Source organism: Cajanus cajan, chromosome 4 (assembly GCF_000230855.2).
Source record: "Cajanus cajan strain Asha chromosome 4, NIPB_CcT2T_4, whole genome shotgun sequence".
Classification (NCBI taxonomy): Eukaryota; Viridiplantae; Streptophyta; class Magnoliopsida; order Fabales; family Fabaceae; genus Cajanus; species Cajanus cajan.
Window position 1 is genome coordinate 13,066,448 of NC_138520.1, and position 19,959 is coordinate 13,086,406.

The 19,959-nt window shown below is 38.0% G+C and overlaps 1 protein-coding gene across 1 annotated transcript in view; it reads left to right on the top strand.

Moving 5' to 3' along the window:
* Window positions 1-19,959, top strand: part of LOC109818972 (putative alpha-mannosidase At5g13980) — a 35,376-nt gene that overhangs the window by 10,148 nt on the left and 5,269 nt on the right. The window contains exons 9-18 of the mRNA XM_083072262.1: window positions 2,112-2,177; window positions 2,285-2,341; window positions 2,690-2,909; window positions 3,006-3,139; window positions 3,340-3,411; window positions 9,011-9,070; window positions 14,209-14,283; window positions 14,918-14,965; window positions 15,165-15,284; window positions 15,884-15,949. Coding sequence (XP_082928388.1) covers window positions 2,112-2,177; window positions 2,285-2,341; window positions 2,690-2,909; window positions 3,006-3,139; window positions 3,340-3,411; window positions 9,011-9,070; window positions 14,209-14,283; window positions 14,918-14,965; window positions 15,165-15,284; window positions 15,884-15,949 — 918 coding nt within the window. The remainder of the gene's footprint in view (window positions 1-2,111; window positions 2,178-2,284; window positions 2,342-2,689; window positions 2,910-3,005; window positions 3,140-3,339; window positions 3,412-9,010; window positions 9,071-14,208; window positions 14,284-14,917; window positions 14,966-15,164; window positions 15,285-15,883; window positions 15,950-19,959) is intronic.

Genomic DNA, 19,959 nt, shown 5'->3' on the forward strand with positions numbered 1-19,959 from the left:
TCAAAAAACTCAGATCTACTAGAATCTAGGCCAAATGGGATGTCACCGACCCGTGGAACGGACTTAGGAGGCTCTGGCGACCGGTTCTGTGACAGTGGCGGCGAGTGGGTCTCGCCGAAGCTAGGCGCGTGGGACGTCACCGGAAAAGGAGCAAAACTCAAAACTCAGATCTACTCAAATCTGGGCCAAATGGGACGTCACCGACCTGTGGAATGGACTCAGGAGGCTCCGGCGACTCTTTCTGTGATGGCGGCAGCGAGTGGGTCTCGCCGAAGCTAGGCGCGTGAGCTACACGCGCCGGCAACGGTGGCGGCACGTGGCGGCGTATTTCTCGAATCGAATTCCGGCATTGTGTTCGCCGGGGTTGGGCGCACCTTTCTGCCCTATCAACGACCCCAACGGCTACGGTGGCAGCCGCAGTGGCCGGACAGCGGCGGCAATGGCTACTGTTGCAGAAGAAACGAAGCTCCCAAGATCGGAAGCTTGATACCAACTTGAAAAGAAGAATGATTTTATTATTATCATTCATACGTATTATATTTTCCTAACACCTATTTGTAACAATCTAAACTTCCAAAATAAGGAAATAAGGAAAAAAATATTTTGAAAAATAAACTAGAAGATTCTACAGATATTTTCTCTAATTAGGAAGATTTTCCTCTAATTACAACAGAATTCCACAAAGCAATAGCAGTAGAACAATGCAAGAAGTGAAGAAAAGAACAAATTCTGAGCTTACAAGAGAAATTGCCTTGTATGGCCTGTGCATTTGTAGCTTGTGTTAGAAACTGGATTAAAACGCCCTTAACTGGGGGAAGTTTTCTGTTTTATTCTTCAATTAATTCTGATGCCAATAGATGGCAGTACCTGATCAGGAGAATTATAGAAATGAAAGTAACACAGGGTGTTTGAAAGACCCTGCACTCTCCCTTGCTAACTTCTATTATCTTCCTCCCTTTTTTCCTTCTCCCTACCTCTTTTCATATAGCTACATGGGTCAAGTTCTCCCTTGATTCCCTTTTATTGGCTTACATAAACCAACCAATTATTTCCTTATATAATCACACAATTTCCCTTGCTTGCTGCATATGCAATCTGTTACATTAATCATTCAATTCATCCCTCTGCCATTTCATAATATAGACCTTATTAATAGGAGGTTTCCTAACACATTGGCAATTTGGCATCCATTCTTTCAAGCACATCTGTCCAAATAAAAGAATTAGGCCTAATCTGGATAAACTTTTTAACAGGTACTTATAGAAAGAGAAAACAAGGTGGTAACTTGATCAATTGGAGAAATTAGGTAAGAGAGTTTCTAAAAAAATTGAGGAGCGTAAGTTGATTTTAACATGTGAGAAAATTTTGAATTTTTAATTCATTTTACCTCCTTATTTTCTTCTCTTGTAAGAGCTTGTTGAGGAGTTTATTCAAACTGGGCCTTAACCTTTAAAGGTGCTTTAGGTTTCTTAAGGTTTTATTAAGTTGGAGATTTTCTCAATTCAATGAGTGAGTTAGGAATTGAAAATATGATTTGCAAGAAATCACCCTAGAAGGATCAAGACAAAATTTTTTTTATTATTTGGATTGAAGGACAAATGAACATAATGAAGGGAACTCAAAAAAACCTCCAATTCGAAGGATTCTGTAACAAAAAAGTGGAAATCCCTAGAAACATAGAATCTTGAAAACTAAAAGTCTAGGATTAGAGAGTTGTTCAAGGTAGACAGATGAAAAAGCTAAGGGGCAGCTAAACTAAAAGTGGAATCACCTACTGAACAGTGACACAAGCCATCACCTTCCTGCAAGAAAGCAAAACTTCAAAAGATGGCATAACTAGCACAACAAAAATAATTTCTTTTGATGTAGTCCAATTATATAACAACATTAGAGCTTTATGTGTTCCTTCTCTATCAAGCTCTCTTTCTAAAAGATTATAATGATTAGAGCTTAGATATGATAGTTTCCAAACCCGTATGTCCTGAAGGTATATAAAGAATGTTGTAACACTAGCATTTAATTTAGAAACTGGTCATTTCTTATTATCATATACAAGTTCAATCTGTTGAGTATTTTGATATTTGCAATATTTTTTTTTTGGTATTTTACAGTGTCCACTTTTGAACATAAGTTACTGTCCTGCATCAGAAGTTGATCTAGTTCCAGGAAAGAATTTGGTAAAAATATTTATTTCATCACATATTTTCTTCTCCTTTTCTTAAGTGTTATTGTTTTATAATTAATTTTTAAATTATATTTTCTCACAAGCTTTTCCTATACTTAGGTTATTGTGGTTTACAACTCTCTTGGTTGGAGGAGAAATGAAGTGATTCGGATTCCAGTGAGTGATGTCACTCTAGTATTTCTTGATAGTTGTAAATTAATATGTGGTGGCTCTGAGAGCATTTGAAACTAATATATTGAAAATTATCATTACCTTTATCTTTTTGATTCTTTCAGTGGTCTTCATTCATGAACTACTAGTGTGTCTTCAATATGATGTTAAAGATTATTAGGCATTGGTACTCTTTACTTAAAATCTACTGAAATATAAGTAGTATTTGCAAAGACAGGCTAGTAATTTATGATCTATTTAACTATGATAGTGCTTACTCTGTGTTTGTCCTCACATATATTTAGAGACGTGACTTGTGAGTAATATGTCTTTTGGTGTTGTCAACGTCTTCAGGTTATTGACTCCAGTGTTACAGTTCATGACTCAAATGGTATAGAAATAGAATCTCAACTTCTTCCTCAGGCTGAGGTATATGCAGACTTGAGAAACTATTACGTGAAGGCATATTTGGGACAAACTCCACCCAAGAGACCCAAGTATTGGCTTGCATTTACAGTTTCTGTACCACCACTTGGTTTTAGCACCTACACTGTCTCAACTGCCAAAAGATCAGGTTCAAATATAGACAGCTTTAGTTTAGTATTTATTTTACAAGAGCTTATTTGTTTTTCTTGCTCATATCATATAAATGATTTCTGCTTGTTTTCAGGGTCCACTAGATCATCAGTAGATACATATAAAAGTAGTGAAAAGTCTAAATTTGAAGTTGGTCAAGGAAATTTGAAGCTTACATTTTCTACGGATCAAGAAAAGTGTACCAATTATGTTAATATAAGAAACCTGGTTTGTGATGCCTCACTTTGCACCACATGATTCCCTTTTAATTTTCTTATGTACATAATCATGCCTGTGTATTTCTGATGTTCTCTTTTCTCTTTTCATGTTTTAATATATTCTTTAGCTTTGACTTTTAGATGGTTGGATAGAAAAATGAAAAGGAAGGAAGTAAAACTTGATTAACACTGTTATTTTTGACTTGGAAGGTCGAGGAACAGGTTGAACTGAGTTACCTTTACTATTCTGGATACAATGGAACGAATCAAAAAGATCCACAGGTGGATATTTTTACTGTAGATACCAATATGTGGGTTAAATACGTTTTTAATTCCTATAAATATAGAAATATTCAAGTTTAGTTCCTAAAAAAATTGTCTCCTTCTGGTCTCTTGTTTTTAGATATGTCACGTAGAGTTCTTCACGAAAAGTCATCTCCTTTTGGTTCCTAATTTATCTAAATAAGGACCACACATGACACATTATTAGAGAAAAGAATAGAATAATAAATACTTTTATTTTGTTGCCTTATTTCCGTGTATTTCAAATATATTTTCTGATTGTATTTCAGCTTATATCTTTAGGTTAGTTAGTTAGTCTAACTGACTTACTAACTCTTGAGTTAGTTAAGTCAGTTAGGTATATATGCAGATACACCTCTCTTGTATCATTATCAAATTCATTATCAATAATATTTTCTTCTGAGAACTGTTTCTCTTATATGGTATCATCGTGAGCACGGTTCGTTTCTGTTTCTCCGCCCATACTTCCGTCGCGTTTCACACTCGCGCTGCCCTCACTCATTGTTGCTTGTGTTCTTGCGCGCAATTCACCTGCTGCTGCTCGCGCAATTGGCGCGCCTCTTCCTTGACACTCGCGCCGCCCACGTTCACTGTTGCTTGTGTTCTTGCGCGCAAATCCCTTGTTGCTGCTCTCGCGATCTTTCTCGCGCGCAATTCCCCTGCTGCTGCTCGCACAATTGACGAGTCTCTTCCTTGCTGTTCTTGCGCATTCTTCGCGTCTCATTCTTTTGCTGTTTCTTGCGCGATTCTTGCGCCCTTGCTGGTGTGCCAACCCTTACCTACACTGATCCAATGGCTTCTTCCGCTTCGCTCTCTGATCATCCCGTTTCGCACACCTTCTCTCAGTCTGTCACGTGCAAATTGGATGACTGAAATTTCATGACCTGGCAACAACAGGTCACTGCTGTGATTCGCGCTCATGATCTCAAACGTTTTGTTGTCAATCCAAAAATTCCACTCAAGTTCTTAACCGCTGAGGATCATGACTCCAATACCATCAACCCTGAGTATACTGTCTGGGACTGCAAAGACTCTTTACTTTTTTCTTGGCTACTCTCGACTCTTTCCGAGTCCATTCAGGCTCGCGTTGGTTCTTGTCGGCACTCCTATCAGATTTGGGACGTTGTCTTTTAGCATTTTCACTCGCTCACCAAAGTTAAGGCTGCTCAACTGCGTCTTGAACTTCGCACAATCAAGAAAGGCACCCGATCATGCTCTGAATATCTCCTTCGCATCAGTACCATCATTGAAATGCTTGCTTCAATTGGTAGCCCTGTTTCTTCCCGTGAGCATGCTGAATGTATCATTGGTGGCCTTCCTCCTGAATATGACTCGTTAATTTCTGCTGTCACTGCCTTTGCTAGCAGGGATGACACCTTCTCTCCTACAGAACTTGAGAATGTCATTCTTGCTCAAGAAGCTCGACTTGACCAGGCAAAAACTGCTATCCTTCAAGAACCTGCCACAATTAACCTTGCACAATCCGTTCCTATTCCTCAAGTGCCCCACAATGCCAATCCAGCCTTCCAACAAACTCAGCTGTCTCATCCCCAAACTAACACGTTCCAGAATTTCCCTACTCAGGCCAGAGAAACTGGTCGCGGTCGTCGTGGTGGTAGAAATCGTGGTTCTCAAGTTCAATGCCAAATTTGTCACAAACGTGGTCATGAAGCCTCCACGTGTTATCAGAGGTTCACTCCAATGCTTGCTCCTTATCCTACATTTGACTCCAGTCCTGCTTATCCTCCTCGTTCTGGTGCTGCTCCACAGTTTGGCACCACAAACATGCTTGGTTTCTCTAGTCAAGCCTCGCTGCCTCCCTACACCATGGGCGGCCCCTTTGGGTCTACTTCCTATATACCACCACCTGGCTTTATCCTTCCTACTCAACAAGGCTATTCTGGTGCTTCCTCCTCTGCTCCAAGAGCTGCGCCAACTCTGAATACTGCCACAGCCTGAATCCCTGACTCTGGTGCGTCTCATCAAGCCACATCCTCAACATCTGCTTCAAAGTGCTCAGTTTACTGGAACTGAGCATATTGCCATGGCCAATGGTCAAGGTACCTCTATTACTGCAATTGGTTCTAATATGTTTCGGTCCCCACTTAAACCTTCCACTGTTCTGTCTTAAAAATCTCTTACTTGTCCCTACTTTAACGAAAAACCTGATTAGTGTCTCTAAATTTGCCAAAGATAACAATGTCTATTTTGTATTCTACCCTCATTCCTGCTTTGTCAAATCACAGGATTTGAACGAGACTCTTCTTGAGGGCAAGCTTGGTGAAGATGGTCTCTATCATTTTCATCCAGTTTTTGCAAAGCCTAATTCCAACTCTGACGACAATCTCAAGCAACTTACTTTTCTTAATTCTGCACCTTGTGTATTTGTTTCGGAACAGTGTAATAATGTTGTTTCCAATACTTACAAACAATGGCATTTACGATTAGGGCATCCCCATCATGATGCACTAATCAAAGCTCTACAATTGTGTAACATTCGCATTCCTCACGTTAATAAAATGTCCAACTTTTGTGATTCATGTTGTGTGGCTAAATCTCATAAACTTCCTTCTAAAACCTCCACTACTGTTTATTCTAAACCGCTTGAACTTGTTTTCCTTGATGTCTGGGGACCTGCATCATTAGATTCCAGTTGTGGTTACTTGTATTTTTTGACGTGTGTTGATGCTTGCACTAGATATGTATGGATTTATCTTCTTCACCGAAAGTCAGATGTTCTCTCCCATTTTCTCAACTTCAAGGCACTTGCTGAAAAACAGTTTCAAGCTCCACTCAAGGCTGTTCAAACTGATGGTGGGGGTGAATTTCGTCCCTTAATCCCATTTTTACATCAAGAAGGCATCGTTCATCGCCTTACTTGTCCATACACTCATCATCAAAATGGCATGGTTGAAAGGCGCCATCGGCATATCGTTGAACTGGGTCTAGCTATGCTTCATCATGCTTCATTGCCACTCAAATTCTGGGATCATGCCTTTCTGACTGCTGTTTATCTCATAAACAGGCTCCCTTCCTCCTTTATTGGTCATCAGTCACCCTACCAACTTATTCACCACAAAGAACCTGATTACCAATTCCTCAAAATTTTTGGCTGCTCCTGTTTTCCGATACTTAGACCCTATAATCAGCATAAGATCCAACCTCGGTCCGAGGAATGTCTCTTCTTGGGCTATTCTCCTACTCATAAAGGCTATAAATGCCTAAGTAAGTCTGGTCGCATCTACATCAGCAAAGATGTAGTACTTAATGAAAACAGATTTCCCTACCAGGATCTTTTTGTCTCCAAATCTGCCTCGCATACTCCAGCCACCTGTGTCCAACATTCCATCCCTTATCAATTCCCCCTCTCAATCTAGCCCACTTGAGATCTCTACTTCCTCAGATCCTAATTTCTTACATTCTCAGTCTGCGTCTGTTGATTCTCAACCCTCCTCATTCAATTCGTCACCCAACATCTCTGCTGCCTCTGGTTCAATTTCTGAACCAGCCAGACCCCTTAACTTTCATCCCATGACCACACGTTCCAAAAATGGTATTGTCCAACCTAGACTCAACCCCACACTTTTTTTGTCTCATGTTGTGCCCAAGACAGTCAAAACTGCTCTAGCTGACTCTCATTGGCTTGCTGCCATGCAAACTGAAATCACAGCCCTTCATAACAACCACACCTGGACGTTAACCACTCTCCCTCTTGGCCGAATACCCATTGGCTGCAAATGGGTTTTTCGTGTAAAGGAGAACCCTGATGGCTCAATAAATAATACAAAGCTCGGCTAGTTGCAAAAGGCTTCCATCAACAACCCGGTTTGGATTTTTCTGAAACTTTTTCCCCTGTTGTCAAACCTGTCACAATTTGCATTGTTCTTTGTCTTGCTGTCTCCTTTCAGTGGCCTCTTCGACAGCTTGATATTAACAATGCCTTTCTCAATGGCATGCTTGAGGAGGACATCTATATGTCTCAACCTCCAGGCTTTGTTGACTCTGCAAATAAAAGTCTTGTCTATAAATTACACAAATCTCTCTATGGTCTCAAACAGGCTCCTCGCGCTTGGTTTGACAAACTCACGTCTGTACTGCTCATGCTTGGATTCAGCAAAAGCAAGTGTGACCCTAGCCTCTTCACTTTCTCCACCTCCAATGCCACTGTTTTTATGCTTGTCTATGTTGACGATATCATTCTCACTGGCAACTCCCCCTCCTTGCTACAAAAATTTGTCACTCAACTCAATGCTATCTTTTCTCTTAAAGATCTTGGCACTCTGGACTACTTCTGAGGCATTGAAGTTAAGTCTCTTCCTCACGGAAAGTTGCTACTCTCCCAAGATAAATATATCACTGATCTTCTCACTAAGGTCAAAATGGAAGATGCAAAAGGCATCTCCACTCCTATGATTGGTGGCCAACAGCTTGCTAAAGATGGTACTCTATTTGATGACCCTACACTGTACAGGTCCATAGTTGGTGCACTACAGTATGCCACAATCACGCGGCCTGAAATTGCCTTCAGTGTCAACAAGGTAAGTCAGTTCATGTGTTCTCCCATGGAAGAACATTGGAAAGTTGTCAAACGTATTCTTCGCTACCTTAAAGGCACTGTCAATCATAGACTTGTCTTCTCGCCTGCTAAGCACACTGCTCCCTTCAATCTTACTGCTTTCACTGATGCTGATTGGGCGTCTGATCCAAATGACAGAAGATCCACTTCAGCAGCATGCATCTATCTTGGTCCTAATCTTGTGTCTTGGTGGTCCAAGAAACAACTACTCGTTGCCAGATCCAGCACTGAAGCTGAATACAGAGCCTTAGCTCAAGCTGTAACTGGAGTTTTATGGATTCAGTCACTACTGAAGGAATTAAAAGTTTCTCTAAACACTCCTACTGTACTCTGTGACAATCAAAGCACTGTTGCACTCTCGCACAACCCTGTTTTACATGCAAGATCCAAGCATATGGAGATTGATATCTTCTTTGTTCGTGAAAAAGTGCTCAACAAGTCTCTTGTTGTGTCACATATACCTGCCCAACATCAGTTTGCAGATGTTCTGACCAAGGCTCTATCTCCCAAGCGGTTTCTTCTTCTTCGCTCCAAGCTCAATGTTGCTGATCAATCCACTTTGCTTCATCCCCCTTGAGCTTGTGGGGGGTGTATTAGAGAAAAGAATAGAATAATAAATACTTTTATTTTGTTGCCTTATTTCCGTGTATTTCAAATATATTTTCTGATTGTATTTCAGCTTATATCTTTAGGTTAGTTAGTTAGTCTAACTGACTTACTAACTCTTGAGTTAGTTAAGTCAGTTAGGTATATATGCAGATACACCTCTCTTGTATCATTATCAAATTCATTATCAATAATATTTTCTTCTGAGAACTGTTTCTCTTATACACATTTCCACAAACATGGGACAAAAAATAGATGAATTTTTTTAGGAACTGAAAATGAACACGAACTTCTTTGGAAGGCCTAAAAACATATTTATCCTCCGGTATGTTTTCACTTTTTAAGTCTCTTAGCATCCAACTATGATATAACTCTGCAATTTAATTTCCCTTGCAGAATTCTGGAGCCTATGTCTTCCGTCCAAATGGCACATATCCCATAAACCATGAAAAAGAGGTTTAAAATTCTTTCTGATATATATAATTGTTAGAATCTGTTTTATTAGAATCTGTTTTATTAGCTGTGATAAGATATTCTAAGATATAGTTTAGATATATTAGTTTATCTTTTCCTAATTTATAGTTTATCTTAATCCCTAAACTTTAGGGATTGTTTCTGTTACTTGTTTATTTATTTGATTGTACCCATCAATTCAGAATAATAAGAAGAAAAATTATTCTACTCTAAATTTGAGATGGTATCAAAGCTCTCAAATTCTGGGAGCCGCCTCTGACTGCGCAAACCAAAACCCTAGACTGCAACCTTCATTCCTGGACAGCCTTCATTGCTGTCAATCATTTTTTTTTTAGGACAGCCAGCCTTCATTGCTGCTGTGATTTGCAGTGTTGTTTCTTAGTTGCCATCGCAACAATCAAATACATACTCACTGCATTAGGATCGTTGTACTACGGTGGACATGGCAGACCCAATTGCTGAAGTGGTGAATACTGAGTCTCATAACACTCAGGAACAACTGCAGAACCTCAACACTGCCTACCGATTGAATGGGAAGAATTACTTAAAATGGGCCCAGCTTGTTCGTAGAACTTTGAAAGGTAAAGGGAAAGCTAACCACTTGACTGAAGATGCTCCTAAAGAAGAAGATCCCAAATTTACAAAATGGGATGAAGAGGACTCTATGATCATGGCATGGCTATGGAACTCCATGATCCCAGAAATCACTGATACTTGCATGTTTCTTAATTCTGCAAAGGAGATTTGGAATGCCATGGAACAGACATACTCCAAAGCTAAAGATGCTGCTCAAATATATGATGTGAAGGTGAAGACTGTGGCTGCAAAACAGGGAAACAAGACTGTTACAGAGTATGCCAATCAACTCAAATCCCTGTGGATGGAGTTAGACCATTACAGGGTCATAAAAGCCAAGTGCTCAGATGATTCAGCAATGCTCAAAGAGTATATTGAGCAAGATAGAGTCTATGATTTCTTGGTAGGGCTTAACTCTGATTTTGATCAAGTGAGAGTCCAGATCCTTGGAAAAGAAAAAATTCCAGGAATTAATGAAGTAGTAGCTATGGTCAGAAGTGAAGAAAGCAGAAGGGGAATAATGCTAGAAACCCCAGCCATGGAAAATTCAGCCATGGTAGCTTCAGGATCAGCCATAATGGTAGACCAGAAAAAGGGGGGAATAGCTAATATGGAGAAGAAAGGTGAAGGAGTGTGGTGTACCTTCTGTAACAAGCCTCGCCACACTCGTGAAAAATGCTGGAAGCTGCATGGAAAGCCACCTAGTAAGGATTGGGGGCCCCAAAACCGAGACAAGGAGTGGGGAAAAAAAGGAGACAACACCAGAAAGGGAGGACAAGCACACATCGGTGCTGCCACCAGTGAAGAAAACAGAGGAGGAGTGATTCAACTTAACCAAGATGAAGTAGAGCAGATGAGATCATTCCTCAGCAAGTTGGATAAGTCAACAGGTACTTGTTCTTTGGCACATTCAGGTATGTTTCCTTTTTCTTTTGGACTTAATGCCTCAGATAAAAACTATAACCCATATTGGATACTAGATTCTGGGGCTACCGACCACATGACACCCCTACCTAAACATTTCTCTTCCTACACCCCTTGCCCTAGCAACAAGAAAATATCCACAGCAGATGGCTCTCTGATGACTGCAGCAGGTCAAGGAGAAGTTCAAATAAGCCCATCTATAACTCTTAAAAATGTCCTTCATATTCCTAAACTATCTGTCAGTTTGATTTCCATAAAAAAGCTCATAAAAGACCTATCATGTAATGCCATATTTTATGACAATGTTTGTATACTGCAGAACAAGTACTCGGGGAGGACGATTGGACATGCTAGAGAATGGAATGGCCTTTATTACTTGGACAATCCGGATTTGCCACCAGACCTGGAAAACAACAACTCTTTTTTCTCTGATTCAATGAAGGCCAACAAGGAGAAGGTCTTCCTACATCACTGTCGTCTTGGACATCCTTCCTTTAGAGTCATAAAATTGTTATTCCCTTCCCTTTTTAGCAAATTAGATGTGGAAAGTCTCCATTGTGAAGTGTGTGAGCTTGCTAAGCACAAGCGTGTACCTTTTCCAGTTAGTAATAATATGAGCACTTTTCCCTTCTATTTAATTCATACTGATGTGTGGGGTCCCTCAATTGTCCCAAATGTTTCTGGTGCCCGTTGGTTCCTCACCTTTATAGATGATTGTACTTGTGTCACATGGGTCTTTTTACTAAAACAAAAATCCGAAGTCAGCTATGTGGTTCAGCGTTTTTTCTCCATGGTAAAAAATCAGTTTGGAGTTAGCATTAAGAGGATTAGATCCGATAATGCCAAAGATTACTTTAATCATGGGCTTATTTCCTTTTGTCAAAAGGAAGGTATCATTCATGAGTCATCCTGTGTCAAAACACCTCAGCAAAATGGGATTGCTGAGAGAAAAAATGGTCACCTACTTGATCAAACTCGGGCTCTTCTTTTTCAACATGAGGTTCCTAAAAGGTTTTGGGGGGAGGCTGTTCTTACTGCATGTTATCTAATTAATAGACTACCTTCTAGTATTCTAGCCTCAAAAAGCCCTATGGAGGTTCTGTCCTCCTTTTATCCTAATGTTTCCACATCCAATCAACTTGTTCCAAGAATATTTGGGTGTGTGTCTTTTGTCCATGTCCACAATGGTAATAGAGGTAAACTTGATCCTAGAGCCTTAAAATGTGTTTTCATAGGATACTCATCCACACAAAAGGGATATAAATGCTATCACCCACCATCACAAAAAAATTTCGTGTCTAGAGATGTCACCTTTTTTGAGCACAAAAGCTACTTCCACCAAGATCATCCTCAGGGGGAGACTGCAAGAAAGGAAGATGATCTTCTTATGCTCCCTGACTTAAGCTTGGGACCAGAAATAGGGACTAAAGGTGTAACAACTGAGAAGGAACCCACTAAATCCATTCAAGATGGAGCTAATGTAAGATTTGGAAAAGGACTGGTTTATACAAGGAAGACAAAGGCCATTCCAGAATCTGTCCATGTCCAACAATCCAACCCAACATTACATGAGGTAACTACCCCTGATCCTTTAATCTCCACAAAATCAAACTCTGATTTTCCAACTGTACAGGAACCTGAAACCAGTCCAGCACCACTTTATGAGGACCTAGATATTCCAATTGCCCTTAGGAAAGAAACCAGGAAATGTACCACCAAGCCACTGTACCCTCTAGCCAATTATCTATCCTTTAGAAACTTCTCACATACCCATAAAGCCTTCCTCACAAGCCTAAACACTACAACAACACCTACCTCTTTATCTGAGGCATTGAGTGATAAAAAATGGAAACAAGCCATGGATGTGGAAATGGAAGCATTAGAGAAGAATAGTACCTGGGATTTGGTTGCTCTCCCAAATGAAAAAAAACCAGTAGGGTGCAAGTGGGTATATACTATAAAATACAAGGCTGATGGATCCATTGAGAGGTACAAAGCAAGGTTAGTAGCTAAGGGATTCACTCAAACCTATGGAGTGGATTACATGGAAACATTTGCACCAGTTGCAAAAATGAATACAGTTAGGGTGATATTGTCCCTAGCGGCTAATTATGGTTGGAACTTGCAACAATTTGATGTTAAAAATGCCTTCCTCCATGGAGAAATTGAAGAGGAGATTTACATGGAATTGCCCCCTGGATATGGTGAAAAAACAGCTGCCAACACTGTTTGCAAGCTAAAAAAGGCATTGTATGGGCTGAAACAATCACCACGAGCATGGTTTGGAAGGTTTACTAAAGTTATGATAAGTTTAGGCTTTAAACAAAGTCAAGGAGACCACACTCTGTTCATTAAACACTCTAAGTCAAGGGGAGTAACAGTGTTACTGGTTTATGTGGATGATATTATAGTGACAGGTGATGATGAGGAAGAGCAACGATTGTTAGGCCAACATCTAGCCAAGGAATTTGAAATTAAGACCTTGGGAAAATTAAAGTATTTTTTGGGAATTGAAGTGGCCCATTCTAAAAAGGGGATATTCATATCTCAACAAAAATACATCACTGATTTGTTGAAAGAGACTGGTAAGACAGCATGCAAGCCTGCAAGTACACCAATTGACCCAAACCTGAAATTGGGAAACGCAGAAGAAGATACTGCAGTTGACAAGGAAGTGTATCAAAGACTAGTTGGTAGACTGATATATTTATCTCACACTAGACCTGATGTTGCATTCGCCGTGAGTCTAGTCAGCCAGTTCATGCACCAGCCAAAGGAGGTTCACTTACAAGCTGCACTAAGAATTGTGCAGTATTTGAAAGGGACCCCAGGCAGGGGAATTTTATTCAAACGAAATAGGAATGTAAATCTTGAAGCATATACAGATGCAGACTATGCAGGGTCAATTGTGGATAGGAGGTCAACTACGGGATACTGCACTTTCCTTGGAGGGAATCTTGTGACTTGGAAGAGTAAAAAACAAAGTGTGGTAGCCAGATCCAGTGCTGAAGCAGAGTTCAGGTCAATGGCACAAGGGATATGTGAACTACTCTGGCTGAAGATTATCTTGGAAGACCTAAGGATAAAATTGGATGAACCAATGAGACTTTATTGTGATAACAAATCTGCTATTAGCATAGCTCATAATCCGGTGCAACATGATAGAACCAAACATATTGAAGTTGACAGACATTTTATCAAAGAAAAATTAGATAGTGGTCTGATATGCACTCCATATGTCTCCTCACAAGACAACCTTGCAGATATTCTAACAAAGGGGCTGAACAGCAACATCTTTGAGAAGATTGTTTCCAAGCTGGGAATGGAGAATATCTATTCACCAGCTTGAGGGGGAGTGTTAGAATCTGTTTTATTAGAATCTGTTTTATTAGCTGTGATAAGATATTCTAAGATATAGTTTAGATATATTAGTTTATCTTTTCCTAATTTATAGTTTATCTTAATCCCTAAACTTTAGGGATTGTTTCTGTTACTTGTTTATTTATTTGATTGTACCCATCAATTCAGAATAATAAGAAGAAAAATTATTCTACTCTAAATTTGAGAATAATCTCAACAAACAAGTTCTCATAAGTCATAACAACTTTCACTTGAATTAGCAGGTTCCATTGACTGTTTTGCATGGACCGGTACTAGATGAAGTGCATCAACAAATTAATCCATGGATACACCAGGTGTTTTGCTTGTTACCTCTTTAACAGCACCATCTTATTACTTTCTTGTTAATAAACTTCTTTCCTATTTAGCAAGATGAAATTGTCATCACATAATGAATTGAATAAAATGTGTCATGTAAAAGGGAAGAAATGAATTAAATGTACCTTCTTGAATATTGTCAATCTTAGTACAGTTTGCCCTCTAAATGATAATTATTGCTTTACTTTATAATTTTTATTTTAGATGGATGAGTTCTTGGCCTTCTATATCATGTGAATTACTTCAATGTTCTTTTACTAGAAGTAAACAAAAAGAGTAAACAAAGCTTTAGGGAGGTGCACTAGTATCATCCTGATGATTATTTTACAGTATCCTTTTTTTCAAAATAATAATCGAATGTTGTTGCCATACATAGCCTGGCGGCAGTCTTGCCCATCTTCCCAGATGCTTAGAAAAGTAAAGTAGGTCTCACTTCATGAATGAGGACTAGCAAAGTGGGACTGACCCTATTATCAGTATCTGTTTAACTCCAGTTTGTATATGTCCCAGCTCCTATGTCTTTTTCCATAATGATAAATAATGAGGAATAAGACTTTTTTATCTACTTATTATCTAATATTGGAAATTAATGTGCTTAAAATATGTCTGCAGATTACCAGACTGTACAAAGGAAAGGAGCATGTTGAAGTAGAGTTTATTGTAAGATTTTAAATAATTGTTTTTCTATTTAAATTTGTGTCATTCTCCTAGTTGTGGTATGAGCTGTCTATGACTGTTTGATTTTCCTTTGTTGGTGTTTATTGTATGTATTGTGGTAAATATTAAGATATATTTTTATAAGGATTTTTTGTACAGAATGTTGGCAACGTATTTGAACTCATGGTATTTGGAATATCAGGTTGGCCCTATACCGATTGAAGATGGAATTGGTAAAGAAGTTTCCACTCAGATTTCAACTACTATGGAAACCAACAAAACATTTTACACAGATTCTAATGGGCGTGATTTTATCAAAAGGGTATGCAGCTTAGATTAAGTTCCTCTATACTGCATCTAAGTAGTTTAGATCACCCATGATTGTTCGCACTAGATGCTACTTTGCATAACTTTCTTTATTATCTTTTGTTGAAATTATCTGGTTTAAGGTGTAGAGAGAGGGAAAGGAGAAACTAAAGACCGAATACAATAGAAATGATATTGACTGGATATAATGTTTTAAGATATAAAGTATTCTAAGATATAATATTAATATTAAGATATTGTCCTAGACAACCCTTAATTACAAGGGTCTATGAGAGGCAATATCAGGGGGCCAGCAGAGAATAAAAAAAACTGTCTTATTGCTAGAATTGATATTAACTTGATGTGTTCTTAGATACTCTAAAATATTATAAGATATAATGTTGATATTATAAGATATTCCAATATCTTTCTATTTCCAAATGCTTTTTCTTTTTGTCAAAAGATACTTATTTCTCACGGAAGTCAAGAAATGGAAACAACTTCTCTTTTTGATTTGGTCATAAATTTGTTGATGGCATATAAAAGTATCTACAAAGCTTATTCATTTTCTTTTTCTTTGGGCATAACTTAAATCTATGGAACCTCCCACTGCAGATACGTGACTACAGAACAGACTGGGACCTGGAAGTAAACCAACCTGCAGCTGGAAATTATTACCCTGTAAGTGAACTTTATACAACATTTCTATCATATTCATCATTGGTGTTCAAGACTGAATTTCCCCTTATTCCTTGCCTGGAGGACTGTTATTGCTGAAACTGTTATGCACTTATGCTTGCAAACTGCTGGTGTATCTTGTATGATAAAATATGCAACTTCTAATAATAAACTGCATTTTCAACTAATAGGTTTATTGTAATTATTTGGAAACTGCCTTAATTGCGGTACCCCTAAGAGCCTTAATTGCAGACTTTTCAAGGGGGTATTTAGTCTCATATTGACTAAAGATATCTCAAATAGAACTTATAAAACTTGAGAAATCTGCATCTTACTAGTCAGTTTTGTGGGATTAAATTAGGCTCTAAGCTCAAATTTTAATATGGTGCTAGAGCTTATTCTAGATCTGTTGTTGGGGCACCTATATTAGGTACATAGCCTTTGGTGGGTGAGGGTGTGTTGGAAAGGTACCTTGATTATAGTCATCCCTTGCCTGCCTTAATTGTAGCTTCGATGGGGTGTGTTTAGTTCCACATCAGCTAGAGATGAGTCATATAACTTATTGATCTTGCAAAACTTGGATAGTTCTCATCTCACATGCTGTTTTTGTAGAGTTGAGTTAAGCCCTAAGCTCAACTTCTAAAAGAAATCTTTCATTTCATGAGCTTATTAAGCTATACACATGCAAATCCTCTTCCTTTACCTATGTTCTTTTCTTTTCAATAGGAAAAGAGTTGAAAGAGAGGATCTTTATTCATTTTTTTCATTCTCATTACATTCTTCTCTTCTCCTATTATAGAGATATATTTGTCCCTAAAATAGGTAACTATGAAAATAAATAAATATAAAAGAAATAAGAAAAGATCATATCAAATCTCCTAAAATAATATCAAATCTCCTAAGATATTTTTATTTACAACACTCCCCCTCAAGTTGGTAAATGAATATCAATCATTCCCAACTTGCCTATCAACTCTTGAAATCTGTTAGTAGGTAGTCCCCTAGTGAATACATCTTCCACTTGAAGTCCTGTAGGGACATGAGCTGTAACAATAAGACCGTTGTCCAACTTCTCTTTGATGAAGTGTCTATCTATCTCAATATGCTTGGTTGTCATGTTTAATTGGATTATGAGCAATGTTGATGGCTGACTTATTGTCACAAAACAACTTCATAGGCAGCTCAATTTTAATTCTAAAGTCATCAAGAATAATCTTTATCCATAGCCCTTCACATATGCCCTGTGCCAAGGCTCGAAATTCAGCTTCTACACTAGATCGAGCAACTACATTCTGTTTCTTACTCCTCCAAGTCACCAAATTTCCCCCCAAGAACATGCAATATCCAAAAGTAGATCTCCTATCTGTAACTGACCCTGCGTAATCTGCATTAGTATATATTTCCATAGACATGGTGTCTCCTCTTTTAAATAGTAATCACATCCCTGGACTTGACTTCAAGTACTGAAGGATCCTATCAACTACCTGCATATGTCTTTGATAGGGTTCATGCATGAGTTGACTAACAACACTCAGCATAAGCAATGTCTGGCCTAGTGTGTAATAGGTAAATTAGTTTCCCTACCAATTTTTTATATTGATATTTTTCCATTGGTGGACTTTCTTCACTTCCAATTCTATGATTTTGTTCAATTGGAACTCTTGAGGTCCTGCATCCCAACTTCCTTATTTCTTTAAGAAGATCAAGAACATATTTTCTTTGAGAGATAAATATGCCCTTCTTAGAATAAGTAACTTCAATTCCCAAGAAATACTTTAATTTTCCTGTGTCTTTCATCTTAAATTGTGTTGCCAATTTTTTTATAGGGTCAATTTTTCTTCTTCATCATCACCTGTAATGATCATATCGTCTACATAGACTAAAAGTATTGTCAATTTATCATTAGGGAAATGTTTTATAAACAAAGTATGATCCTCTTGACTTTGTTTGTATCCTAAAGAAATCATTGTCTAGGTAAATCTCCCAAAACATGCTTGTGGAGATTGCTTAAGTCCATACAAGGCCTTTTTTAGTCTACATACTTTATTTTCTTCAGCTGAAGCTCCAAATCTAGGGGAGATTTCCATGTAAACTTTTTGTTCTAAATCTCCATGCAAGAAAGCATTCTTTAATCAAACTATTGCAAGTCCTAACCAAAATGAGCTGCAAGGGAAAATATAACTCATACTGTATTCGTCTTTGCCATTGGTGCAAATGTCTCCATAATCTATCTCATAAGTATGTGTGTATCCCTTTGCTACCAATCTTGTTTTGTATCTTTCTACTGTCCCATCAGCTCTATGCTTTACTGTGAATATCTATCTGCATCCTACAACCTTCTTGTCTCTAGGCCTATCTACAATCTCCCATGTTGAGTTCTTTTCCAATGTTTTCATTTCTTCTTTCATGGTTAGAACCCAATGTTCTTCTCACATAGGTTCTTGGACTGAAGTTAGGATATCTACTGAATCAATGGCAGCTATAAAACTTTGATTTTGAGCAAACAAGTGGTTAGTACAGACATACTGTGAAATAGGATATTTAACACAAGATCTTTTTCCTTTCCTCAAAGAAATAGGGATATAAGTATCTTCATTAACACTTACTTCCTCCAAACTACCTTTAGGATCACTTACCTTTGAGTCAATAATTCCTTTTGTTGTGGAACTAAGGTGAATTTTTTCTTCCTTTGATATTTATGCCAAAGAACTTATGCTCTTCTTCTTTTTCATTGTGGACATCCTGTAGAGACAAAAATGGTAATAACTCTAAGAAAGACTTGTCTCTGGGTTCTAAATTTTTCTCCCCCAAAAGTCGAGGACAGACAAAAAAAGGACTTATTTTCATTGACGGTAACATCCATGAAAACAAAGAATTTACAACTTTGAAGATGATAACATTTGTACCGTTTTTTATTTAAAGGGTAACCAACAAAGACACATTTGATTGCTTTCAAATCTAGTTTACCTCAACAATGGCAATGTGAATGGACAAAAGCAACACAACCAAAAACATGACAAGATAAACTTGGCATCAACGTGGAAGAAGGAACCAATGATTGTAACAATTCAATAGGACTAACAACGTTAAGGACTTGAGTGGGTAACCTGTTTATGATATAGGTAGAGGTTAGGACAACTTCTTCCCAGAAAGTGTTAGGAATAGACATTTGGAAGAGTAAGGCTCTGGTAACTTCTAGGAGATGACTATTCTTCCTTTCTGCAATCCCATTTTGTTGAGGGGTATTAACATATGTAAGTTCATGTACAATACCATTATCAATGATAAATTTAGACAAATCATGATTCACATTTTATGTACCATTATCAGATGTTATTCATTTTATGGACTTACGAAACTGAATTTTAACACGATGGAAGAAGTTGATAAATATTTGACCAACCTCAAATTTGTTTTTCATTAGGTATGTCCATGTTACTCGTGTACAATCATCAATAAATGTCACAAACCATTTAGCACTAGAGATAGATTCCACCACAGGTCCCCACACATCAAAATGAATTAAATCAAATGAGAAAGAGATCTTATTACCATTGTCGTGATTCAGGAATTGTGTAGATTGTTGTACACACACCAATCTTATTTATAGAGAGAATACAATAAATGATAAAGATACTAATCTCTAATATTATGGAAACTAATATAATCATATCCCTAATTGATAATGAGAATAATAACCATAATATCTATTTCCACAATATCTGTAATATATTCACAATATCTGTAACAACTACTAATTGGAAAAGAAGAACGATGGTGTTTAGATAACTGACAAACATCAAAATTGAATGATTCAACAGAAATTTTTGTAAACAAATGTGGAAACAAAGATTTAATAAGACTAAAAGAAGGATGTCCAAGTTTCTTATTTTGAAGCCATATTTGAGAAGTGACCCAAATATTAGTCTTTGCATGGTGGTTTGAGGTAGATTCCTTGTTCTTGTCATCATTCCTTTCTTGCTTTAGGAAGTATAACCCACCCTGTTCTTTAG